This window comes from Zingiber officinale, chromosome 6A (genome assembly GCF_018446385.1).
Source record: "Zingiber officinale cultivar Zhangliang chromosome 6A, Zo_v1.1, whole genome shotgun sequence".
NCBI classification, from domain to species: domain Eukaryota; kingdom Viridiplantae; phylum Streptophyta; class Magnoliopsida; order Zingiberales; family Zingiberaceae; genus Zingiber; species Zingiber officinale.
Genome location: NC_055997.1, coordinates 3060767 through 3088762, shown reverse-complemented (window position 1 = coordinate 3088762; position 27996 = coordinate 3060767). Strand labels below are relative to the sequence as shown.

The following is a 27996-nucleotide window of genomic DNA, read 5'->3' as shown; positions in this document are numbered from 1 at the left end:
TACATATATAAATGCAAACAAATATATATATATAAGGAAATAGATATCAACTCTGTAACGGGGATAGAATGATCTACGCAAGCACAAGCCATAATCAATGTAGATACAGCGGCAGTTTACAGTATGTGATTGTCACGGGCACTGAAAAGAAGTTTACATTAACATTGGTTACTGCCTTTTCTTCATATTCTCAGACTTGGAGTTGTGTGCTGAAATGATCTTCATTACATTAACCAGAGACCAGAGCCTATCCCGTATGTAAAGGCCATAGAGAGCTTCCACAAGAGATTCCTGGAACCCAAAGGCATTCTCTGAAACTGGATACTGTCCAAAATGCAACAAAAGTTAGTGGTTTAGCAAAATCAGCAACCTTTCAGTTGTGATGAGATATAATAGCTGACCTGGATGGGTTTCGGTATCACTGTTTTGATAAAAGGCCACCATCGATCCTCAACTACTGACTTCACCAGACAGCAAGCCCGCAGTCCTTCGACACCAGCAAATCTCCCGAATCCACTGTGCTTTACGCCACCAAAGGGCAATGACTAAATCAAGGAAGACAAGTGAGAAATAAAACATCATGTCTTATTTCAACATATGTTTTCTTTAAATTTCCTTAAAATGATTCCAATATCAATCTCTTTGACAAAACATAAAAAAGGGATAGCAATTCCCTTGTATGTTTGCCAAGCTTGCATAACACCAATTGAAAAGAACTAAACATTAGGTTTTTCCAAGTCATGCCCATGAAAGCAAATTGATGGTTCCTATAAATATCTATTCAGCGTGCTGCTATTATACACGATGACAATGGTTGTGCTGCAACATCATATAAGGATGCCATTTATTTGCCAAAAGATTTTCACTGGGAGGAGATAAAGACTCAGGTACAATAATGGACACTAAGTTCACTAACTCCCTCACCTGTGACCTCAACCCTTTAACTTTAAATTTTAGTAGTTACCGACTTTTGAAAAGTAGAGAGAAAATAGGATGATATTATATGGATTTCAAATGACCAAAGGATTCAATAATTGTTTTGATGATGATGATGTTCAAGAACAGATGTTAATATTTACCTGGCACATGTAAGTAGAAGCAAAATCATTGATAGCTGCTATACCACAATGTAATTGAGAAGCTATAGCAATTGCACGTTTCTGGCTTCCGGAGAAAACAGCACAACCAAGACCATAATTTGAATCATTTGCAAGTTTAATAACCTCTTCATCTGAACTAAACTCCATAATTGGGATGATTGGCCCAAAAGCCTACAAAATATAGCTAATCTTAGAAACCAGAACAAGGAACACAAGTTAATGCATGAGGCATATTAGCTACCTCCTCTTGCATTAATTTCATTGTGTGATTAACATTCACTATCACAGTTGGAGGGAAAAACTGATCAACAGCATCTTCCCCCAAATGACCAAAGCTTCCTCTTCCTACAATTTCAGCTCCTTTGTCTAATGCATCATTCACGAGATTTTGAAGCTTCTCCGAGTGTTCTTGCATACAAATAGCACCCATATCATACCTTCCAGCTAATGGAGGTCCCTACAAAGATGCTCAAACAAGAGAAAAATCAAGACCCTAGGAGAGTTAGACAATCAACTCTTATATAAGTATAGTCAAGCTTCATAGAACAGTCAGCCTATCAAAATGCAATATCTAGCTTTTATGTAGCACTGATGATAACAAACTTGTAAAAACTAGTTACATTCTATGTCACATTACAGGAAAGACCAGTCAAATGTCATCTCATATTCTCATCTCTAGTGTCAAACAATTTTGTGTTATGAGATTTTGTGAAGGAAATTTCCGTACCTTAAAATAATGGCAATCAAATTAGTATTTCTTCCATAAAATAAAATTAATAATGATAAATAATCTAACAACAATCACATGATGCTAAAAAATAATCTACATCATGAATCACTTATTTTTACTTGTTAATTTAGGCAAAATGAGATATGTATCTAAATGATAAAGACAAATAATAAGACTATCTAAGATTCTAAAAAAATAATATGAACCAGATTACCAGAAACCTTGAAGTTCCATTTACTTGAGACTTAAATGAGAAGATAGAAACTAGGGAAGATAGATATGGAGGGGAAGATAGACAAAGAGAGGCAGAAAACTCAGATCTTTACTTGTTGAGCGGATAGAAATAAGAAAATGATGATAAAATTTTATTAATTTTAGCCACTTCCTCCCTCCATGTCCTCTTCAACACTATCACTCCCCTCCCTATCATCATAGCCTTCCTGGTGATCAGTCAACCAAACGAAATATTAGAAAGAACAAGGACTGTACTGAGACTATGAATACACATAATCACGTAGCCACCACCTCAAGCACTGTTTCCTCTATAATCTCATCCTGATAGTGATCATCCATGGAGGTGGAACCACTAACATCCAATCGCACCCTGATTTTTACTACAACTGCCTCAATATCCTCCATTAGATCATTAATTGATGTACAAGTGATATAAGTAGAGGTTCAGCCACAACAACAATGTAGATAAGCTCCTTGGTCACCTCCTGTTGGGCTTCCTCATAGCAATTGCTGCTCATGATGCCAAAGGCAAAGGGAGTGAGATGGAGGTGCATCGAAGACAAACTGAACGATGGGGAGTTCTGGATTCAGGTCTTAACACTACTAGTTCAGCAATGTTGTCAAAAGATGGTAAGCGAGAGAGGAAGAGGAGATGAGCATTAGTAAATAGAGATAGATTCTTCTCATTTAAAATTAAATTCCCTAAATCTTTCTACCTGTTTCTCTCTCCCCTATTTTCTCTCCAACTAAAAAAGGATCTCAATGCCACAGAAAAATACTTCTTCCTATACTTGAAGGTAATGGGATAACTTTACCTTACAAAAAAAGAAAAACAAAATTGTTAAGGAAAAAATGATGCTTGTGAATTTAGGGAAAATGAGACATTAAAGTAGCTGGACAAGGAACTAAGGAAATTGATATGAAAGATTAACAAGTACCAAAAGGCAAAAACAACAACAGCTTGCTTATTGGATGGAGGTTTGCATGTTTATTGAGGTGATGAATTTGAGGGAAGATGAGAAGGGGAATGGGCCAAGAAAAACCTATAAAGAAGCAAGGTTTCATAAGCATATGCAGGCAATATGTTGTCAACCCCACTACATAACATATATATGCAGTTTGTGGGGCATATGTAGTATTCAAAATATTCATATCAATAGAAATGACTATATATGTGGAATAAAACATATTTATTTATCGATGCAACCAATTCATACTTTCACATAGAAAGAACTGTCAATCACACACAGCAAAAAAAAAAAAAAAAAAAATCAATATTAATCAACAATGTCAAATTGATTCAAATAAGTTCTTTTTTGCAGAGAACATATGCTATGTGGTATGTGGCTTGTGCAATGTCGGCAGCCACATATGTAGCCTACAGTGGGAGATTTTGAAAACCATGTAAAAATAGTAGCATAACTATGTTCCTTCCCTGCCCCCTTCTTGCATCATATTCATTCATCCAGATCAAGATAATAATTCAATTTTGGACACAAGAATAAAGCAAATTCAGGGATCAAGTAAAAGATTTGGTCACAGCACCTGCTAAACAATTCATAATGAGAAATTGTTGGCCAAGACAAATATGAAGTGGTACTTTCTAACTTCTACTTTTAGTTTTTAATAAAAGAAGCAGAGGTAAAAACAGAAGTGGGAAGCAATACTCATATATATCTATTTTCACTTCTGTTGAGGGAAAATATTAGAACTCAATTAAGACTTCAATGGTCAACTATTCGCTGGAAAGGATTGTTGGATATTTGTACTTACAACAGAAACTGATTTCACAAGTTTGACTATGTGGGTAACAAAGGATTGATAGATGTCTTTATGGACATAGAACCTTTCTGCACCAGCACAATTCTGTCCACCGGATTGTAGAGCACCTCTCATGGCAATTTGCACAACCTAAAACAACAAATTAAAATTGAAGAGGCCAGAAATTGGCATATTTGCATATAACATTTTGTCTAGATATGATTTTTATGATAAGGGGAAACAAATATATATATAAAACAAGCTCCACTAATAATAGAAAAGGATTAGCTTTTTATCATACAGAAGGCAAATCTACATCTTCGCACACTATGAAAGCATCTTTTCCACCAAGTTCAAGTGTGACTGGTATTAGGGTCTCTGAAGCCTTCTGCATTATCTGAAATGATCATGAACAAAGACATTATGAATAAGGTAAAAAAACAATTTCACAAGCATAGGTTATTGCATTCAAAAACCTTGAACTGATGGAAAGACATTTATGTTACATGCAAACTTGTTCTTAACAGTTATAAAGTAGAACATCAACCAGAAGCCTAGAAGTCTTTCCAACAAAGAAGCTAATCATGCCAACAATAATTAAGACCTTGTTCATACTACCACTACTTACAACAGCAACTAAAGAGACTCATGCCTATGGGGAATGTTAGATCTCTTTCCTAACTTTTAATGGGATATATGGGTATCCTAGCACATATTTTAACAGACTTAATACTATTTTTGTTTTGCAGAAAATATTTTCCTAGGAAAATAATTTTTAGGATTTTGAATATCTATATTTCCATAAGATGGAAGTGCACTGGAGGATAGACTATCTCGGTAGATGTACTGAACAAAGGTTATGTCTCCAAGGCAAGAGATGCACATCACAAGCTTTTTCTTTTCGTCCTGACCAAGGATGGCTACAAGACCCCATTGAAGCCCATTAGTGTAGGAGCAAAAGGTTAATCCCCTCCCAATAAAACCATGATATGGATTTGAATCCTTGATCTTTGCTTGGAAGCCCTCCAGATATAGCCTGTTTCATACTATACCGAACAACTGCTGGTCAATACAATAGTTAATAAGCACCAACAATGCACGAGGTTGACTCCACTTATTAAAGCACAAATAACATCAAAAGTACAAAAATTTAGCGGCATTATCTTTGATGATGCTGTGCTCCACAAGAAAAACAAGTCACAATAATAATAATGAAACTGATTACCATCTTGCCCACGCCAGGTGAACCAACAAAGATAATTTTGTCAACTGAAGAGACAAGTGCTTGCCCAGTTTCTGCAAATCTAAGGGTAAAATCAGAAATTAAACTTAAATGTGATATAGCTTGCAGAACATCTATGTATTCCTGAACCAACAATACCCTGTAACTATGTGAACCAGATTTTCTGGAGCTCCTACAGCAGCAAGAGCAGCTTGAATGATTCGGAAATAAAAGCATCCAGACCAAGTTGCATGCTCCGAAACCTACATATCTCTTTTCCAATTCAGGCAAATGAAAATTTCATAATCGACAATGATTATTTGATCTGACCAGTTTGGAGAACAGAGGATAACAAATTTGTCCAGCATTATAATGAACAGAGGATAGCATCTACGCCCCACCTTAATTTTAAATCAAATTGACTCGCCTAATGCTAGATGAGAATATACAAACTATAAAGACCCTGAGACTGTCAATAGATGTTTCATTTGCACATAAAGATTCTCAAAGATTAGGAGAAAAGATAATACATCGAATTGTGTTAATCATTGATAGGATCAAACAAGAGTTCACAAGTCATGCCTGAATTATAGATTTTGCAAAGAGGTCCCAGATAGAATTGCATCATTTTAAATCTAGCTCACATAATTTAATATAATTAATAGAAATAAAATGGTTTGCCCATATATCAACAAAAGCCATGTAATTTGGTTTTCCTTGCAACCCTGGCCACTCTGAAATGGGAAAACCCCCAATCCCAGCTCTCTTTTATTCATGAACCATGTAGATGTAAAATAGACTGACGTTTCCAGTGGTTGAATTTTCAGAAGAAACTAGGTTACTAAAAACTAGCAAAAAGAATTTTAAAAGTTTAAGTTGCTTCAATTTGATGTAAGGCGACTATTTTTCTTGATAAGCTGTCTTAGAAATGAAGTCTAAATCAAACATATGGAAAACAGAAAATTCATTTGTAAAATTTCAAATAGATAATTGTTAGCTTTCAACAGAAATAATCCCCCATGCAATTTCCACAATGAATCATGATTATTGAAGAACTTCATAAGACTACTTAAGTGAAATGCATTGTTCTTCTAAATACACGATATTAAATTAAAAAGGAAAAACAAAAAGATTAAATAATACCTTTATAACAACAGCATTTCCAGAAAATACCGCTGCCAGCATGGGATTGAACACATTGTGGAAGGGGTAATTCCAAGAAACAATGGCACCAATGACCCCAAGGGGATAGAATTCAACTTTTGCTCTCTTATGCAACATTGCGCGGCCAGAAGATCTGGAAAGATAATAACTTTAAAAACATCATAAGATTGATGACGTTGTACTCTTTTTGATAATTGCATAGTTTACTAATTTAACAACATTAGTTACTTTAGAGTAGTAGATACTATTTGTATGATATATAAGATAGATATTACTGAGATACTGAAAGGTGTTAAGACTTAAGAATGATACATACATCTTAGATTCGTGCTTATCTTCTCAGTTAAATGCCAGTAAGATTGTTGGAAAAGTAATTTTGACCAATTTATGGTGTCGAAACACATAGATGAGCACTCTAGACGAGTCCCAGAAGATTTCTATAGTGAGTTTGTATAATCCTATCAAATTATATTTTATATATGCAGACACTGAGCTCATTTGGTAGAGAACAAATTAATCTCAAACATTCAAATGTTCATAAGATACATGACTGATTCTTCTCATAGTGCAATGTTATATTTATATTTTATAGCATCCATTTCAGCAAACAGATCCCGCCATATAGGGGAAGACAGGCATGACAGAGCATTTCATAGCCCAGCCAGTCTCAGAAAATAAGCTATCTGCAGATTAATCTTCCATAACAAAACATTGTTAGGAGAAGCAATTTGCTTAGAGCAGCAATGTTATGGGTATGGAGATTGGTAATTGGTGAGCCCATCCATTTCTATTGGATGGCGTGCTATGAACGAAGACAGAAGATTCTGCAGAGAGCAGTTAGGCTGCATAGCACAAAGAAATTGATATCTGTACATTTGGTTGATAACTGAATTGACAAGAAAATGTCTAGGAACAGATTGAGGTGCTAATGGATAAGCTTGGGCAATCAGCGTCAGCATCAAATCTATTTGAGGTGAGATTTTTTCCTTTCATCATCTTAAGTAATCGATTGCATTTCAATTATGTTGTCAATCAACATGCTTTAAATATAATTTTGATGAGGTGCATCTGAGGGTGACATGCAACGAAGAATCTATCGGGTCAACAACAATCGGCAGCAATTTTGGTAAGTTCCAAAGTTGAAATATTCCAATCAAAGGTAGGATTTATAAGCCCTTTCTTGTGCTTGGGGTTGTCATTTTGTAAAGGTTTGATTTGTGATTTGGAGCTATGATTTGTGTGTATTTGTGTATGTGTATGGTGTTTGAAGTGGAGATGACATATATTTTGTGGACCAGAAAAAAAATGAAGGGCGGGATGGTCCCACCAATGTCTGAGGAAAAAATAAGAGAAATTTACGTTGTTTAGATTTTAACTTGAGGATAATCTATAGGAAAGCAAGTTGTGAGTGTAGATACAGAGTCTAGTGTTTAATGCTTGACGTATATTGAGAATTAGAATTTGGCGTTGGATTTTCCATAGTTGCATCCAAATTTGAAGATCTATATGCTCTATAAACTAGTTGTGGTTTCATTATATCATTGGTATTCCTATTTAAATCTATTCTTGTATATTATATTTGAGCAGTGAGCAGAAGAAGATGCATAAAAATGGATTTCTAGGAACATGGATTTGGCTGTTGATTTATATATCAACAAATGTGATGATGGGGCCCAATGAGCACCCAGTGTTTGCTATAAGAAAGGTAGCATAGCCTCTTGCAAGGGCATCGAGCGTTCACTCGAACCTTACCTGAGGGATTAGTACTTGCTTGTAAATGTGCTTTCAACTTATCAAAAATCCAAAAACCTTCCGTTTGTGCACCCTGACCCTGGTATCAGAGCTTGTCATACTCTTGTTACTTAAGCTGTTGGTATTATGCAACCCTGAGAAACAAAAGGACAGATCCTAACTTGGCAAAGACGGCAAGGAAGGCCTAAGAAGACCAAGGGCACATCTGTATGAGGTTCTCCAGGAAGGAATTGCCCTCGCCCAAAGAATAAGAGTCCTTCTAAGTTTTGATAAGTTTTTATGAGCACCTTTGTTACTTCAAGAAATACAATTTCATATCGTGAAGCCATATCTGCTACCGAGCCCATAGAAAATCCCTCTATTGGTTTTGCTAAACCAAGCGATTATCAAGGTGTTACACCTGGAATCGCTGCTATCATAAAACAAAACAATACGCAAATCCATTTACTTGTTCAGATAGCTGAAACTTTGAAAGAAATCCAACAAGACCTTCGAAAACAAAATACTCCCCCTCTCCCACAAGACTTAATTTCCAAACTTCAAAATCTTTCTCTTGGTCCACCTAAACCCAAAGAGAAACCTGGAAAGTTGAGAGTATTTAAAGATCCATATAAAATCCTAAAAGGAGTATGACCACCACCAGAACAGAGCAGCAACAAGTAGCCACAACACCATTATTTGAAGATCAAATAAGGAGCTACAGGAGAAATCAACGACGTCTTTATAACACTCAACAAGCAGCCAAGAGACTTGGACGTCAACTTACTGGTGGCACATGCAAGAGCGAGCCTCTATAGTACCAACAGAGGTTCTTTATCACTCCAGACGGGATGATGCCCATCATAGAGTTTATGTACATAGATTTGAAGAAGCCATATTGGTTATAGACAATCACCAAGTTGAAAGAAACTTCATTCAAGAAGAAAGTTTTATGCAACTACAAAGAAGCCGCATGCAGTATATCCACCTGGGTGTCCTCCAAGTACGTGTCCAAATATTGCATAGACAACATGAAGGAACTATGACACTCATAGTTTTCAGAGACAATCGATGGCAAGGCGATGAAGCTATTCTAGCAACAATGGATGTAGATCTGACATGAGGCAGTAGATGATTTATGTAATTCCAGAAGTCATGATGACTATTGGAGACTTCTACCGCAATATTCAAATCTCTATCCTCACAAGGGGATATGAGGCCTGGCAGAACAGTGAAACAAATCTATTAATCACCAGAGGAATGGTAGGTAGGCTCTCTAACAGACCTAATGTTGGGTTTGCTTATGAAGTGCAGGGAGTGGTAGATTATCTAACCTCTCATGGGGTTAATGCTTTGCCTGGGAGAAGATTCTCCACAAGAAACCTGCAAGGATTAAATTGGGTTATAAACCCTACCCAAGTCTCTCTATACCAATGCAGCCATCAGAAGTAAATAGCCAGACAATGATGGATGGACGCATATCATTAAGCTTCAGCAATTATACGACGGCACAACCATCGGAGCAGGAGCAGCCGATTTATAATAATAAAGATGAAGAAATGCAAGAAATCCTGACAGTTCTAATTGAAACAAAACCAATAGTATTCACAAATTACGATGGAACAGCTAACGAATATTACGAATTATATGGGGACATGGAGGATTATATTGAAAAAGGAAAACAGATAATAAAGCAAGATGACGAAGACAGGTATTCCTTAAAAACTGAACCACATATTCTTATAAATAAAATCTCTCCACATGCAATTACGCCTACAAGGCATACTGAGGGATCTACTGGATTAGATATATCAGCAAGTCATGCAACAATTATTGAACCATATGGCCGAGACTTGATTCATATGGGTCTGCGGATCGAAATCCCTTATGGCTATTATGGAAGGCTAGCCTCACGATCAGGACTAGCATGGAAGACAGGAGTAGAAGTCGGAGCTGACGTGATTGACTCTGACTATCGAGGTGAAGTTCAAGTACTTTTGTTTAATAGAACTAACCTCCCAGTTTATATTTCTCAGCAGCAAAAGATTGTGCAGCTGATACTTGAAAAAATAGCCTTTCCTGAAGTCTATGAAGTACCTCATCTTAGCCAAGGTTCTAAAATTCGCTAGGCGCTAGTCGGGCGGCAAACCAACGCCTAGCGCCTAGGCCGCCTAGGCGGGGACTAGGCGCCGCTAGGCGGATTCCTCGGTATCCCTTGTTTCATGTGGACTGTGGACAATGTCATATGCAAATCTAAATGTTTTCTTAAACAATTTCATAGCAATGAAGATCTAACTATGTATGCTAAAATAAATACATACTTTCCAATACCAAAAAATAAAAAACTATAAAAGAAATAGTTAAACAATAGAACATGCAGTAAGTTATCATAATCATATAGTAAACAGTAGAACATTGGAAAATAGTAGCAATAGTTCAATTCAAAATTACAATGCATTGTGAACTAGTAACCACTAAGCAAAATATAATTGTTAAATAACATAAATCATGTCTTAACAAAATGAGTTCAAAATTACACAACTAATAGACTCGTATTTATTCTGCTTCTTCTTCTCCATAATTTTCAATAACTTGTTCTTCATCGGACACAAACTCAATATCATTATTGTGATCCTTGTCTTCTTCTTCGGATTCAAAATCATCTTCATGAAGTTCTCTCACTCTAGAGCTTCTTCAAGGTTGTAGATTTTCATCTGCTCCACTTGCTTCATCAACCATTTGCCAAGTGAGCCCGGAACCTAGTTCAACTTCATCATCTTCCCCACCATCTACAATCCAACCTTGTGCATTTGAAGCATCTTTTGCAAGAAGGACATCAACATTTCTTTCTTTTTCTCTTTTTTGTTTGTTCAACAATCTAGCATTAAATTGGACAAATACTAGATTGTTCAACCTGTTGGCATCCAACCTATTTCTTTTCTTTGTATGAATCTAAAAAAAACAGAGAAAGTAAATACTACAGTTAGTACCTGAATATAGAGTATAGAATTTAAAAATTATAACTAATTTAATTAAAGAGTAGACTGAAAGTTTAAAACTTACTCCTTCAAATGTACTCCAATTTCTTTCACACCCAGATGAACTTGTAGTTAATGAAAGTATCCTCAATGCCACCCTTAGCAAGTTAGGTGTGTGAGCACCGTATGTACTCCACCATGCACATGGATCAAATGTATCATCATTTTTTTCACATGCTTTTGCTGCCAATGTTTTTCCAAATAACCCAGTCTTATCTCTATATTTTGGAAATTCCCTGTTAATAATTGTATCTTGTAGATCTAACTCATTGGCATGCAAAGTTTCCATGCATTCAAAAATCCCCATCGCGACCTCCTCATAAAGAGCAATAGAACTATCTTTATAGTAAAAATAAGGATTCAACAAAAAGCAATGGTATGCAATGATGTATCAAGTCTATCCTTCATTTTTGACTCAATAATAACTATGATAGGCTAATAATTTGATTCCACGTTATTCAGAGCCACCTTGATATCTTCTTTAGCTTGAAGAAGTTCCCCATATAGAAACCCCATCAATGGCTTTCTATCTCCATCTACCAATCGAAGAACTCTTACCAAAGGAGCAAATATTTTCAAACAAAGTGTCACACCATTCCAAAAACTCATGCTCATCACTGTAGAATAAGCCAATTTTCCTTTGTTTGTTTTTGACCATTTACATTTCTCCCACATATCACTTGTAAACATGGCCCTTAAACTAGCTTTTTTTTCAATCAAACTTTGCAATGTGAGGAAATTTGATGCAAACCTGGTAACTCCTGGTCGGACTATGTCTCTCTTCTTCGTGAAACTTCTCATCAATGATAAAGTCTTATGGTGAGCATAGATGAAAATGGTAAAAGCCTTGGATTGCTCAATCACCTTTTTATATCGTGGAAGTTTGCCAATACTTTCAAGCATGAGATTAATAGTGTGAGTTGCACATGAACTCCAAAAGATCCCGGGTCGTTTTTCTCTCATCAATTTAGCTGCAGCCATATTGTTGGTGGCATTGTCTGTTACAATCTGAACAATATTCTGAGCTCCTACTTGTTCAACACACTTGTCAACATACTCAAAAATAAGTTCAGCTGTATGCGCCTCCTCTGAAGACTCCTTAGACTCTAAAAATGTAGTACCCTCCTTGCAATTAATACACAAATTTAAGATGTTTCTTCTTTTTCTATCACTCCATGCATCTGTCATGATTGAGCACCCATTCTTTGCCCATTCTTCTTCATGTTTCTTCAACAATTGTTTTGTTCTTTCAACTTCGGCTTTCAATAGTGGCTCCCTAAGTTGATATTGAGTTGGAGGCTTGAATCCTGGTCCAAATTGACCCACTGCCTCCATTAGTTGTTTGAAACTATCATTATCAACAGCATTGAATGAGATTCCATTTTCATAAACCCATCTCCCAACATATTGTTGAACTTGTTGAGTTCTCTCTTTGAAAAGTGCCTCATTTATATTTTTTTGGCGAAGCACTTTACTTCCACTAGAGCCTGCATTTTCTGGAGCAATTGCCGATGCATATCTATCCATGGGGCAAAGTGAAAGAGGTTTCTTAATTCCATCCATCCCTTCAATTTCAAGACCTTCTTCTTCATCTTGAGAAATAGTCACCTCTGCTCTACAACTTTGTTCTTCCATTATTTTGTTCTTCTTTCTGTTCCTCCCTTCTAAAATAGCCTGTTTGCACTTATTTTTATCTTCTTCAGATGCTTTTCGACAACCAGATACATTTCCAGGTATATTTCCAATGTGCTCCTTTATCCTATACACTCCTCCTGACATGGTTTTTCCACATAGCTTGCATTTAATTTTGTCGAGATTTTTAGGATCTATCAATATCCCAAACTCCCATCCGATATCGTTTGACTTTCTTCTAAGCATTCCAGATTCGGGTTGAGTGACAGATGCTGTCGAAGATGGATTGCTTGCCATTATGTTAACAGATAATCTGAAAAAATTATATATAACAATTTAACAAGTTAATAACATAACATGATAATAAAATTTAATTATACCTTTTTACTATACCAAACGATACAAAATAATGAAATATAACGTTAACAAGTCTAAGAATATTTTTTATATATCATTATATCTTAATCTAAGTTATCTAACTAATAACATTTATTAGATAATAGATATTTGTTTAAAAAAATTAAATTTAAAATATATTTTTTATATTTTTAAATCTGTTTTATACTTTTATATATAAATTAATAATATTTATTGGAATTTTTAAAAATATAATTTAATTTTCATATTTTAAAAACTGATTTATATAAATTAATAATATTTATTAGAATTTTTAAAATTTTAATATAATTTTAATATTTATAAATCTGATTAATATAAATTAATAATATATAAAATTTATAAATACGATTTATATAAATTAATAATATATTAATATGTATTATGATTTTTAAAATTTTTTTTTATATTTTTAAATCTGTTTTATACTTTTATATATAAATTAATAATATTTATTGGAATTTTTAAAAGTTTAATTTAATTTTCATATTTTTAAAACTGATTTATATAAATTAATAATATTTATTAGAATTTTTAAAATTTTAATATTTATAAATCTGATTAATATAAATTAATAATATATAAAATTTATAAATACGATTTACATAAATTAATAATATGTATTATGATTTTTTAAATTTTATTTATTTTTATATTTTTAAATCTGATAAATGATAATTGAAAATATTTATAATGATTTTTATTTTTTTTAAATCTGTTATATAAATTAATATTTAATAATATTTATTAAAAAAATTAAATCTATTAGTATTATAATAATACTATTATTATTGAATTCTATATTTCTATTAGGCTTTATGAACCGAACCCTAAAGTCTACCCTATTATTGAAATTATCCCGTTAGGAATTGTTTTAATTTATTAAATAAAATAAATACAAAATACTAAATCCCGAAGAAAAAAACGCCGCGATGCTGCGACGTAGAACGCCACCGGCCGCCACTGGACGCCACCGGCGCCTCGCGGGAGGCCTCCGGCGCCGCCGGAAGTGTCGCCGGACGAGTCCGGTGGTCCGGCGAAGTCCGGCGTTGCTTCTAGCGGCGCCGGTAGCGTCGCGGAAAGCTTTTGGCGCTTCGCGATGCTACCGGCGCTGCTGGAAGCAACGGCAGACTTCACCGGACGCGTCGGACGCGTCCGGCGACGCTTCCGGTGGCGTCTGATGCCCTGCGACTCGTCCAGTGTTGCCGGAGAGTTGCCGCGACGTCGCGACGACGAAGAAACAAAAAAAAACAATGAACAGAACAAGAAAATAATAAAAACTCACCGGAAGTTGCAGGCGGCGATGAGAGAAGACACAAGTCGGCAATGAAAGAAAGAAGACGAAGCGCCAGCCTCTCCGCAAATCTGATTTAGTGATTAAAAACGTACCTAAAATACCTAAGCCCGCCGAAGCCCGCGTTGGCCGCCGAAGCCCGCGTTCGCCGCCGAAGCCCGCCGAGGGCCGCCTAGGTCTTCCGCCTGGCTGGTTTCCGGCGCGGCCTGCAGCCGCACAACGCCTAGGCGGCGCCTAGGGCGAAATTTAGAACATTGATCTTAGCTATACAGAAAGAGGAAATAAAGGATTTGGGTCAACTGAGAATTTTAATATATCAACCCAAAGTCAAGCCTCTACTTCACAACAGCCTCAATACTTTACAACCCAGGATATATTTTCCCTGTTAATGCCAAGAGAGACAGTAGCAGTCCTTGTTCAGTATGACTCTGTCCAAAATGATTTTGAGCAAGACCATGCAGTGGATACAAGACCAGGGGCCTCTGTACCACGGTCCATGGACCCTACTCTAAATTATGAGGACATTGACGACTCCTATCTGGACTATATCCAGTATTTATCTCAACTCAATACAGATGACAAACCAGTATGGGATACATATCCTGAATCTGAATGGATTAAACCTTTTGCCAGCGAAGGTGGTGGGGAATGTGAATTAATTGCAACAAATGGAGTATCCTTCTTTACAACGACTTGTAGAAGAAATAGCATCAACTACTGAACAGTTCTATTCAACAAGTACTGTAATCTCTCCATATCGCCCTCCCACAGATACGGCAATGGGACCACCTGGGTATCCCCCAGTTGACAATACCACTAATCCTCCTACTTTTCAACCAATATATGAGCAAACATTCGCCAAAAGCAAAGTTTCGAGGAGGAATGAACAATGAGCTATGGACTCTTCCATTTGCACAGCAACAGAGTGGAGCATTATTCGTAATCCCTAAACAAATAAATCTTTTTAATGATGCTTTTTCTAGATGGGAATCCATTACGAAGAATTTTGTGGCAGCGCAATCATTCTCAGATACCAAGGAGAAAGTGGAATTTATTGAAAATCTTTTGGGGGGAATTGAAAAAATAACTTGGATACAATGGAGAATGACCTATGCTACAGAATATGATGCTCTCATAACAATCAGTGAAGGAAGAGAAGGGACTCAAAATATATTATCCCAAATGAGAAGGGTATTCTGCGGAAGATCCTACCCAAGGGTCTACTGAAATTCAAAACTCCATCTATAGAGATCTTGAGAAGCTATCCTGTGACAACGTAAAAAACATAATCCAATATATCAACGACTATAGAAGGTTAGCAGCCAAGACTGGAAGATTATATGCAGAACCGGAGTTATCAGAAAAATTCTGGCTCAAAATGCCAGGGGACCTTGGTAATCGGATCAAAGCAGCCTTTGAAGCAAAGCATCCGGGTTTAACAATAGGAGTATTTCCGAGGATCATATTCCCCTGGCTGCTTTGATCCTCGGAAATACTCCTGTTGTTAAACCCGGATGCTTTGCTTCAAATGCTGCTTTGATCCGATTACCAAGGTCCCCTGGCATTTTGAGCCAGAATTTTTCTGATAACTCCGGTCCTGCATATAATCTTCCAGTCTTGGCTGCTAACCTCATATAGTCGTTGATATATTGGATTATGTTTTTTACGTTGTCACAGGATAGCTTCTTAAAATCTCTATAAATGGAGTTTTGAATTTCAGTAGACCCTTGGGTAGGATCTTCCGCAGAGAATACCCTTCTCGGGATAATATATTTTGAGTCTTTTCTCTTCCTTCACTGATTGTTATGAGAGCATCATATTCTGTAGCATAGGTCATTCTCCATTGTATCCAAGTTATTTTTTCAATTCCCCACAAAAGATTTTCAATAAATTCTACTTTCTCCTTGGTATCTGAGAATGATTGCGCTGCCACAAAATTCTTCGTAATGGATTCCCATCTAGAAAAAGCATCATCAAAAAGATTTATTTGTTTCAAGGATTACAAATAATGCTCCACTCTGTTGCTGTGCAGATGGAAGAGTCCATAGCTCATTGTTCATTCTTCCTCGAAACTTTGCTTTTGGCGGATGTTGCTCATATATTGGTTGAAAAGCAGGAGGATTAGTGGTATTGTCAGCTGGGGGATACCCAGGTGGTCCCATTGCCGTATCTGTGGGAGGGCGATATGGAGAGATTACGGTACTTGTTGAATAGATCTGTTCAGTAGTTGGTGCTATTTCTTCTACTAGTCGTTGTAAAGAAGGATACTCCATTTCTACATTTGCTGCAATTAATTCACTTTCCCCACCTATATTGATTGATTGAGTGATGAGTTGAAATGTATCTGTAGTCAAATGATAAGAGTTAATGTCAATTTTTCTAAGAATAGTTGTGACCTATCTAGCCATAGTGGCGCCTGAAGGTTTTGGACATGGGTATTGCAATATCAAAAGCTATGGGAGGAACGAACAAATATAAATACAAAGACAAATTTAAAGAAATTCTTACTGCAAAATTAGAGTCACACTCCATGAAGTAACATATGCATTGTTTTGGGGGAAAATGGTAAAAGAAATACATAATTTGCATGCAAATGAAATATGCAGCTAGTCTTGAAGTGAGATATGATATTTGACCTGTATTCAGGCTTTAACCACTTTTCGCCCTCAGCTAGAAGCCAAGTAATCTTTTCACATGTTGTCATAATTTCTCCTAAAGAAGCATCGACCATAGTCTTCCCAGTATCCCGAGAAGAAATCCTAGAACAAGCACACAATCATTGGATAGTTTTGTACTTAAAGTTCATCCTTCAACATTGATTGCAAGCATACAGAATGTATGACAGAATATTCCATTAATATGTAAAGAAATTCATAGGAAAGCTTCCTTCAGATCACTGCCATCATACAAACCAAAATAAGCCATAATATTAGTCAAAAAAACTTGGTCATCAAAAAGATGAAACTAAGCTAGAGCATGTTCAATAAACATATCCAAAGAAGATACAACCACAAGCGATGAATCCCAAGTGACCATGGCTGTCAAGTTTGTGATTGGGACCTTAGAATCTTAGAATCCTACAGTCCAAATTGGACTAAACGATGTAAATATAGCTAACGATCTGGATTGTTGGGATCCCATGAACCTACTATGCAATTCCAAGTTGACTTGCAATTGTTATGTAGGTTCTCAATCCTAACAATAATATAGAATTTACTTACATTTCGCATAGACATTTTAAAACTTGAATTTTAGCCATAATAGATAATCTTTTACATACAAAATACCTTCCAATACAACTTAAGATTATACTAGAACTGTTTTAACTTCAAAGGAGAAGAATCATTTGTTATCATTGCCAACAATCTTATAAAAATTACAATTTGCAACATAGAAATATGGCAATTTAATAGTTATATAACATTATTAAAAATGAATCATTTTAGTTATTGTTTATCATATTAGAGAATGATGCAAAGCTTGATACACTTATAACACAATCCAATAAACTACATTTTAAATGTTTAAAAATTATAATGTTTAATATTTTATGATCCTATGCTTAGATATTAAAATTCAATCCAATGAAACCATGTTACTCTTTAGGTTGGATTTCCATTCTGACAACTTTATTCCTAATTAAACATATTCTAAAAGGTTACACCAATAAGTCACAAGTCTCAAATATTTGAGGTTGACTACATGAATGTAAATTTCTATCAAACATGTCCAAAAAGGATAAATATCCACATCACATCAGGTGTGGATTTTATGATGCCCTTTATACATCAAAATTGCCCATATATGCTGAGTGACTCAGCTCCAACTCAATAACAGAAAAACTAGTGTTCCCAATGGCTAAAAAATTGATACAATTACCAGAAATATCTGTGGAACAAATATATAACAATTACATAGAAAATAAAATAATTTACTCACTGGCAAATAAGTTCCTGGTGCTCAATTATATACTTCAGAAGGATTCTCAAGAATTGGCGTCTTTGACGGAAGCTGCTACTTTTCCATATTTTTTGTGCTTCCCTAGCTTGTGCAACATGCTCTCTAATCTGAAAAGAAAATGCAAAAACAATTAGTCAAAAGCCACAAACCAAAAGAAATGTCCAAGACAAAAGAAAAGGATATAGTTTTCAAAAAACAACTCAATACTGAGACTCCAAATTGTTAGTTCAAAGTTAATGGCATCATGACCAATCCTACAATATTCTTGTCTCAACCAAACTAATGTGATCGGGAAACACTAACAATACTGGGGCAAGTTGATTTTCCATCATCTCATTATTATACCCCCATCAGGAAATTAACAGACACATGAAACCGGAGGCTACTGGATAGATGATGGTAGATTGGTTTACTCAGGATGATGGAGTGACTCAGGCTTATGATTTCTTTAGGCACCCTAGCCCTAAGAAACCATGGGTTCAAACCGCGTGGAACGCATATATTCAACCGAGCCATGTAGTTATATTTTGGATGTTGGCGCAATGACGTCTCCCCACTAGAGATATACAGGACACCTTCTATCATCAGGTGCTAGAGTCCGGAGCATCTTTTCTTTGGGTGCCCCCCTATTGCGGAGCTTTGGAGGAGGATTAAAGAATGACTTCATATGTGACAAGAGATGTCTACATACAAGCGGATGATGCGAGTCTTTGGGAGATATTACCGAGAGAGTAGGGTGTCAAGTGTCAACAAAGGCCTGTGCCTTGTCTTCCATGATTCATTATGTTTGGCGAGCGAGGAATAGTAGTTCCTTTGGAGAGGGATAGTTAGATATTGAGAAGATCTTCAGAGTGTGCAAACTTATATGTACTGGTATTTGGGAGTATACTTTGATTTGACGTTGCGTCATACATAAGTACCTCGTAGGGACTAGTGGTTTGATTGGGGTGAGTGTCTGATGACTTCCTATTAACCATATGGGGCGGTTGATGTTGGTGATTGGGCTTGCCTAATCACATTTGTACCCCTTTTTTTCTTTGAATTCAATATACTTTTATTTATCCAAAAAAAAAAGACAAGTGAAACCATGGACATAATACCAACTCTATGAGTTGTGAGTACAACTTAGAGGGATTTATTCTAGGTCTTACTAAAAGGAAAATAATTATAGTCATAGATACATGACACCAGTGGAAGACCTAGTGGCTAAATACTCAATGGAGCACTGAACTATTGACTATGTTACTAGCATATAACTATTTGCTCTTATATGACTATTATTTATTAATACTTGTACAACTTGTTATGTAGAGCAACAAGAGTCCTACAAATAGAAAACAATAATAAGACACTCGACAAAATGAAGGCACAATACTTGTGCAACTTGAGAGATTTCAACAATGTGACATTTTGGATTGATGTCAACGAGTTGATATGATCTGTCAAGTGTCAAATTGTGAAAATTTACAGAAAACTAAATTGATGTTTTCTAATATGTGCTCTTATGACAAAGGCTAACACCTGGAGAAAGACCGAGAAGAGGAGATTTAGAGAAGGGACCATACAAAATTTTGTCTTCTGTTCAAGTGAAAAGAGAGAAAACATTGAAAGAGAGGCTAACTAAGTTAGAATTGAGATTACAACCTGTGATAAAGAGCAATAATATTGTTATAAAGAAAAACGAGGTTAAGATTCCAACATCTACTCTGAGTGAGAAGAAATGTTAATTGCAACTAAGTTTCCTGTCATTTTACAATTGTTGCCCTTTTTTCACTATTGTCACCTTTTCTAGACCCCATGAGAATTGTGTCCTCTTTCTGCACTTTTTTTTTTGTTTTTTCAATTTCATGTTCCTCCTTTTTCTGAATACTTGTTTAGGCCGCTAATGCTTTTTCAATACAATTGTTTTATTTTTTGCACTTAAAGGGTAGCAGTGGATTGAGTACTTGCATTTTTCTTACTACTCAAACTTGAATTTCAACCTGATTATGTAGCCTGTACCTAGACTAGGTACATATCCATGTCTGCTTTTTATTCTTCTACCTATGACTGACCAATATGATAAATATTTACCCAAAATAAATGTGCATAATATTGGGGTATTCGTGGGTACCTATAAATGTAGTATAAAGGAGAAGATTTTTTCTGTGATAGACAGCAAATGCAGCAAAGGTGAGGAGAGACTGAGCTTTATAATCAAACATGTGGCCTCCCCCTTCAAGCAGAATGAAGAACATACCTAGAATATGTCCCAATATAAAAAGAAGGATTCCAATATCTAAGGATTGAAATGATCCCAACACATAAAGGAATCTCCAAACAATTAGCTTAAGTAGAAAATGAAACTAGTTAATTAAATATTATGTATAATTTATTCAACAAAGTTACCACCTAGAGCATCAGTTCATGCCGGACAACATATATTCACTATATAAAAGGCGTGTTCATGAAATCATGTTGTTTAGATACCCATAAATTGATTACAATGTTCCATAATCAACCTCATCTGGTGTCAAAGCCGGAAAAACTCCGAGGTACTTCATGGTGGCAGGCTCATAGCATCGAACCATGTCTGCTTGTGCCATTTTCCCCTTCCTTGGTATCTGCAACATAGGCAATCAAATTTTCGAGGTTCAGACCTCTCGGTGAGGTGCAGGTTTAGTACAGAATCCATGCTACTAGAGAGACATAAATGGAACTTGAAAAAAAAAACCGATAAAATTACCAAAAAAAAAACACTGGAATTAAAAAGGGCAAAAGAAAAACAAAAGGAACTGCAGAAATGCATCTGAAACTAGGAGCATTTAAGATTATCACATAGATATAGCTGTTCTCCATGGTCTGGCTCCCATCTTCCATTACTGAATCAAAGAAGAACTAGTAATCAGAAAACCAAACGCCCCAAAAGTCGTAGAGAGAAAGAGAAAAAATGGATCGGAGAAGCTACCATCGGACGCATCGACCTCGATTGAAGGGACGTTGGGTGGGATGAGCATCAGAAGGAAGCGGCAGACCAAGTAGGCGACGCCGAGAACAATCAGGGGCCACCAGAACGCCATTGCCGGAGCCCGCAATCAATGGAGGAGGGGGGTTAGAAACCCTAGGACGTTTTGAGGGGAATAACCGGGGAATGCAGCAAGGCACAGTTAGGAGAGTGACTGAACTCTTTTATGGAAACAAATTGAGAGCCTGCTTTTGAATGATTCTGAGTCATCTGCCAGCATTCACGAGTTACCTTTTAGATCAATGCTCAATTTAGTTTCGAGTTATGAAAAAATAAATAAAACGCACTTAACTTTTATATTTATTAAAAATATATACATATTTGTCTAATATAACGAAGATAAAATTTATTTTAAATATAAATGATTATTATTATTGTTAATGTAATAAAAAATAAAAAATACGAAGAAAAGATTTCGAGACATGGCAGTTGTAGTCTATGCTTGGTCGTTACCTCTGTCCTCTAGCCTCAATTTTGGGTTCGCTTGATCATAAAAGACAAATCATTTATGTCGTGTGTAGTTAAAAAAACATATAATTTGAAACTTCTCGTAGACAAATTAGCCTATGCCTAGCCTGTGGAGGAATTTTAAATGGGGATATATTCTGAGAGTTTTTTTTTTCGATCTTAGCTTTGGATTTGGAGATTTTTTAAATTCTTCTAAATTAAATGGGAGTGGGTATGAGATGCTATCGCTATCTCTGAATCCTCTTTTATGACGATGATAATAATAATAATATAATTTTTTATAATTACTTTCTTGAATTACTATTTTTATAAAAGAGGTTGAAAATTAAAAGATTTTTTAACCAAATGACATTTGAAGTAGAGAAGGATGGAGATGGGGATTTAATTCCCACGGAATTAGAGATAAGAATTTCCTAATTAAATAAAATTAGGGATGGGACGGAGCTGTACTTCATGGGTGAAGATGGAGATGACAAATTCATCTTTTACCCCCACACATTGTCGTCTCTAATCATTAATGGCAAATTGAGTGTGTTGATATGTTTTTATTTTTCTCTCTTTTTTATGGTGTGTCTTCGCTCCTATTACTGCTCTATTTTCTATTGATATAAGCCATAGTTTTATTTTCTTTTCTTTTTCTTTAATACATATACTTAGGTGACATTTGGTTCTCTCCTAAGAATTGGAATGAGAATGAGAATTATAGTATTATGAAATGGAAATAAGTATGAGCATGGATATCACTCTTAAAAATAATATTTGATTAATTAAATATTTTCTATCGGAATGAACCTAAATTTTCTTTTTTACTCTTAGAGGAAAATAAAAGAAAAAATTAAATGTGAGAGAAAGTTGAATGTGAGAGAAAACTAGGATGAAAAAGAATAATGAGAGAGAAAGTGTGATGGGAAAAAATAAAGAGAGGAAAAGTGTGATGAGAGAAAATGAAGAGAGAGTGTGTGATGAAAGAGATTGAGAAGAGAAAAAGTCTGATGAGAGAGAAAGTGTGATAGAAAAAATGAAGAGAGGGAAAGTGGATGAGAGAAAATGAGGAGAGAGAGTGTGATGATAGAGAATGAAGAGAGAGAAAGTATGTTGAGAGAAAATGAGGAGAGAGTGTGTGATGAAAGATATTGAGAAGAGAAAAAAAATAATGAAAGAGAAAGATGAGAGAGAAAGTTTGAGTTGGCTCAAGACTCAAGTTTGAGCCAACTCAAACTTAGTCAACCTTGTCGACTTTAACTTAGGGGAAATTGCACCAACAGAGGTCACTTCTTGGTCCATTTGGCAAGCACCCACATGGGTAGTCTATAATATTTGCTAAGGCAGGGATTGCGAGGGACATCACCACTCATTCCTTCTCACTACAACAAATTTAACTTTCTACAATGTGCAATTATATTATCCGTAGTGTGCATCGCATGTTGTATAACTCTAAGCTATTGAAAATCATAAGACATTGACAATGCACACCGTGCATTGTAGTTAAGAGCATTCATTGTGTGCACCCTATGCTGCAATTAAGAGCACTCGTGGTGCTCGTCGTGCACTACAATTAAGAACATCCATAGTGCATGGCGCGTGCTGCAGTTAGTGTTGGTGTATGTTACACTAATTATCTAGTTTTAATGTATGATAAATATGTTAAAGTTAAATGTGATGTTTGTCTAACTTTTCTATCAAGTGTGCAGGAGTTGACTGGTCTGAATGATCTGACACTAGGCTGAAATCCAACTAGGTCCATGGGACCTGACAATCTATCGAAATCTAGTTGGGTCTGCGGACTTGACAATTGACGGGAAGACCTAGTAGGTCAAAGGCAAGTTAAGTGACTACAATTGATAAGTAAAGGTAAGTAACTGTAGGAGAGATACAATGAGGACTCGTTCTCTGTTGAGGAAACTGTAGGCATCGATCCAACTCAGGTCCATTTGGAAAAACCTAAGTTGAGATCTTGACTAGATATTGGTTTCGAGGAGACTAGGATCAAATTACTACTTCTATCTGCTGAGTTGTACTAACTATGTTTTGTAGGATGAACCTATTTTTGTTGCCCAGGACTAATCCTTTTTTGTAGGAAAAGAAGAAGCTGAAAAAGGGGGTCCGGGTGCCCGTACCAAGCTCGCCCAGGCGGGTGGCGCGGGCACCCAGGCGGTTCGGGCGCTCGGACCTGAAAATCCATCCAAAAGATGATGTGGAGCTCGTCGATTGACCGAGCCACTTGGTCCAAGCCCCCAGAGGGGTTCCAGGCACTCGGAATAGGCCTATTTAAAGGCCTTCGACCAGGAGCTCAAAAACAACAATTACTACGATCGTCTCTCTTGTGTGCGGCTCCGAAAAAGCTCCAACGACACCAAAAGACTATTCCGAAGTTCGAAGAACGAAGAGTCCTTCAAATTTCCTTTATGTGTTGGTAACTTTATTTTTTTCAGTTCTTGTAACCAATTCCTGTAATACATTTACGAACTGATAGTGGATTGTCCAACGAAAGCACTCGACGAGTGCGGGCCTTGGAGTAGGAGTCGTCGAAGACTCTGAATCAAGTAAAACTTAGTTTGTTAGCATTGTTTTTTATTTTTCTACTGCATGACTTAGTTTTAAATTGAGTTTTTTGACGATTGTTATTCACTCCCCCTCTAGTATCTTTCCGATCCTACAAGTGATATCAGAACATGTATCGCTCTAAATTGGTGCAACCACGAATCAGGCAAAGGGGTTCCTTTTTAAAAGAAAAAAAAATTATATATCGTTTTTGATTAAAAATTATTCTTAAGTCTTTCATTTTTTTCCCTCTATTTTTTTTTGAATATTCACTTTTATTTTTTCACTATTAATTAGAATTGGTGAAATAGCCTTTTGACAAAATTTGTCATAATATTTTTATTAATATTTTTGAAATTGATGAAATGTCCTTATTTCTTTATCTCCCACACTACTTATCCCAAGATAAAGCCTTAGAAATTACTTTTGTCTATATTTTTTTGCAAGTATATCAATGTCTCATCAAGAAGGACGGAGCGTTCATGAACCACCACCATATGAGATGTACAAGAGATATGAATTCAATCTGTGGAGGATGCAGATTAAAATCTTCATCCTTATGAACGACTTCGATGGCGGTATGACATTGAGGTGATGAACCCAAAATACAGAAGCCAACAGAAAGATAATAAATTCAATTATAAAATTATTACCTAATGAAATCTCATGTAGAATTAAAGAACATTGAGATGCCTATAAGTTTTGGACTCGGCTAACGAAGCTTCATAAGGAGTCGATGAAGCTAGAGGATCAAGTCAAAAGTGAATCCAAACTAGAGTCAAATCCAACAGAGAAGCCTACTAAATTAGGGGATGCACTTAAGGTTAGTATAATTTACCAAAATACCTCTGTCAATAATAATAATATACATAATAATTTAGATAATTATGAAATTATTCCAAGTATGGTGCATGATAATTTAGATTTACATGATTTAAATTCAGAACTACAAATAATCTATATTCTGATCAAGTCAATCAAGACTTTAACCAAATCGGCATCAACCTTGACTTGGTCAAATAGAATATTGACTAAATCAATTCAAATAAATAAATTAATTTAGAAAATTTAAAATTAAATAAAAATTTAGAAATAATTAATTAAAATATTAAATTAAATTCAAATATAAACTTAAAAGACAAAGAAAATATAAGGATAAAATTCAATACTTTTATAAAATCAAAATAATATTTAATAAATTCAAAATTAAATATTAAAAATAATATCTTAAACAAAGATACTCTAACATATACCAAATTAAATAAAAGTCTAAAGAAAGATAATTCAAACAAATTAACCAATCAGAAATTAAGAATTAATAAAAACTTAAATATCAAATATAATCTTTTAAATAATGATAATAGTTTAATAAATTCAAAATTAAAAGAAAACTTAAATCTTAATTACACTCCTTAAAATAAAAGGTCAATTTAACCAACTTAATTAATTCAAAATTTAAAACATAAATTTAAATTATAAATTAAATATTAAAATTTCACTAATATTAACCTTAATTATAAAAAAACTTTTTTAAAAAATTAATAATTTAGGGGAGGTTCCAAATCAGATGGCACCTCTAAAATAATAATTTATCCGGCTAGGTAATTAGGATTAGGTTAAAAAGGGACAAAAAGTTAACTTGAAAAATAGTATTGAAAAAGTTTTGGATGATAGTAGGTTAGGGAAACTATGTCTATGCATGTCTAGGAAGATATGACTTGGACTTAGTACATTTGACTTAGTGGAATTAACTGAAGCTATCCCTTACCAATCTTAATTGGTTAGGCCAAAGTTTTCTACTAAGTTCAGTGGAAGAGACTATTTGAAAAATTTTCAAAGGCGTGATTACTCTAATGATATCCAGATAACTCACCATAGCTTAGATGTTAAACCCAAAGTTAAATTTGAATCTAACGCAAGTTCAACCAAACTCTAAAATTTAACTTAACTCATCTCACAAAATCATACGATCCCTTTATCTTAAAACATAGGTTGGGTGAGATGAATAAGAATTAAATTAAAATAAATATTAAATTAAATATTAATTTAAGTAAACACTAAAATCAAGATTAAATTTAAATTAAATCAAATACCAATATTAATTTAATTAAACATTAAAATCAAAATTGAATTAAACATATGTTAATTAACGTATTACATATAACTTATTTTAAAAATCCTTTTAAAAATTCATTTAAAAACATTTTAAAAATCCTTTAAAAATTATTTTAAAAAATATTTTAAAAAATGCTTTTAAAAATTCTTTAAAATCCTTTTAAAAATTCTTTAAAATCCCTTTAAAAATTATTTTTAAAATCTTTAAAAATTAGTTTAAAAATCCTTTAAAAATTATTTTGAAAATACTTTTAAAAATTATTTAAAAAATTATTTTAAAATCCTTTTAAAAATTATTTTAAAAATATTTTCAAAAATTATTTAAAAATTCTTTTAAACAATATCCTTTAAAAATTATTTTGAAAATCCTTTTAAAATTTATTTTATTTTATTTTTTAAAAATTATTTTAAAAACTTTTTAAAATTTATTTTAAAAATCCTTATTAAAAATCCTTTAAAAGTTATTTTAAAAATCCTTTTAAAAATTATTGGAAAAATCTTTAAAAATTATTTTCAAAATCCTTTTAAAAAAATTATTTTTAGAATCTTTTAAAATTTATTTTAAAAATCTTTTAAAAATTATTTTTATAATCCATTTAAAAACTTAGACACTTAACTTAAAACTTAACCCTTAATTATTTTTAAAAAAAATCAATTAAATTAAATTATATTAAACTTTAAACTAAATTAAATAGTTAATAATTAAATAAGTGAAACTTAAAGATTAGTACCTAAATAAGTTAAACTTGATTAGTACCTAATTTAACGTAATTAATAATTTATCTTAATTAAAGATGGACTAAAATTGAACCTTAATTTTACTTAATTTTTAACTCTGAATTAATTTAAACTTACAACTCAGTTAATCCTAACTCAACTTTAATCAATAATTTATTTAAATTAAACCTAATCAAAATTTAAAATTAACTCAATCAATTTAAATAAATTAAAATAAAATTAAAACAAAATTAAAACTAATACTTTCATTAGTCAATTAACTCAATCAGTTAATATGAAATGTAGGTTGTTTCAATCAAATAAATATTAAATTATTAAATTGAGTCAAGTAAAAGTTAATCAATAAACCATTTATAATGATCAACTGTTATTAAATTAGTAACAAATTATTTCATTTAACTTGAAACTTAAACTTAATACACCTAAGGTTAATTATTTTTACAATAATTGATTAATAATTAATCAAACTTAAGTGAACAATGATAATAAAGTGTAAATAATATATTTGATGAACATTTGTGTTATGAACAATAAATTCCCTAGGCACTAAGGTAGAAATCCTTGTTGCTAACAAAGATAACCAGAAGGTGTTAGGTTAAGGGAGACCAAGAGCTTCGAAAATGTGTTGCACAATTTAACATGTCCAACCCTAGTAAAATTTAAGGGGGAGTGTTAACTTAAGAGGGAGAAAGGGTTTAACTATTTTGAAAATATGTTGAAATATTGATTTGATTTTTTTTTTTAACTTGCAACTTACGTTCAACAAATGTTACTTGCTTTGAGAAAGTTTTTGAAAAATCAAATTATTTTTAACTTGAAAATTATTTCTTACCTAAATTTTTTTGAAAGCGTTTTTTTTAGGAAAACT

General features: G+C 34.2%; 1 protein-coding gene across 1 annotated transcript; it reads right to left on the bottom strand.

Annotated features, from left to right (window-relative positions):
* Positions 1-26: 26 nt before the first annotated feature.
* On the bottom strand, positions 27-21511 carry LOC121995592 (aldehyde dehydrogenase 22A1-like). The gene is made up of 14 exons (XM_042549320.1): positions 21210-21511; positions 21080-21123; positions 20764-20865; positions 18242-18369; positions 16939-17061; positions 6191-6344; positions 5207-5310; positions 5051-5129; positions 4127-4222; positions 3838-3975; positions 1342-1557; positions 1080-1271; positions 402-545; positions 27-324 (listed from the first exon to the last, which is right to left on the bottom strand). Exons 1-14 carry the CDS (start codon positions 21319-21321, stop codon positions 169-171), a joined length of 1788 nt encoding a protein of 595 aa, XP_042405254.1. The 5' UTR covers positions 21322-21511; the 3' UTR covers positions 27-168.
* Between the last annotated feature and the right edge of the window lie 6485 nt (positions 21512-27996).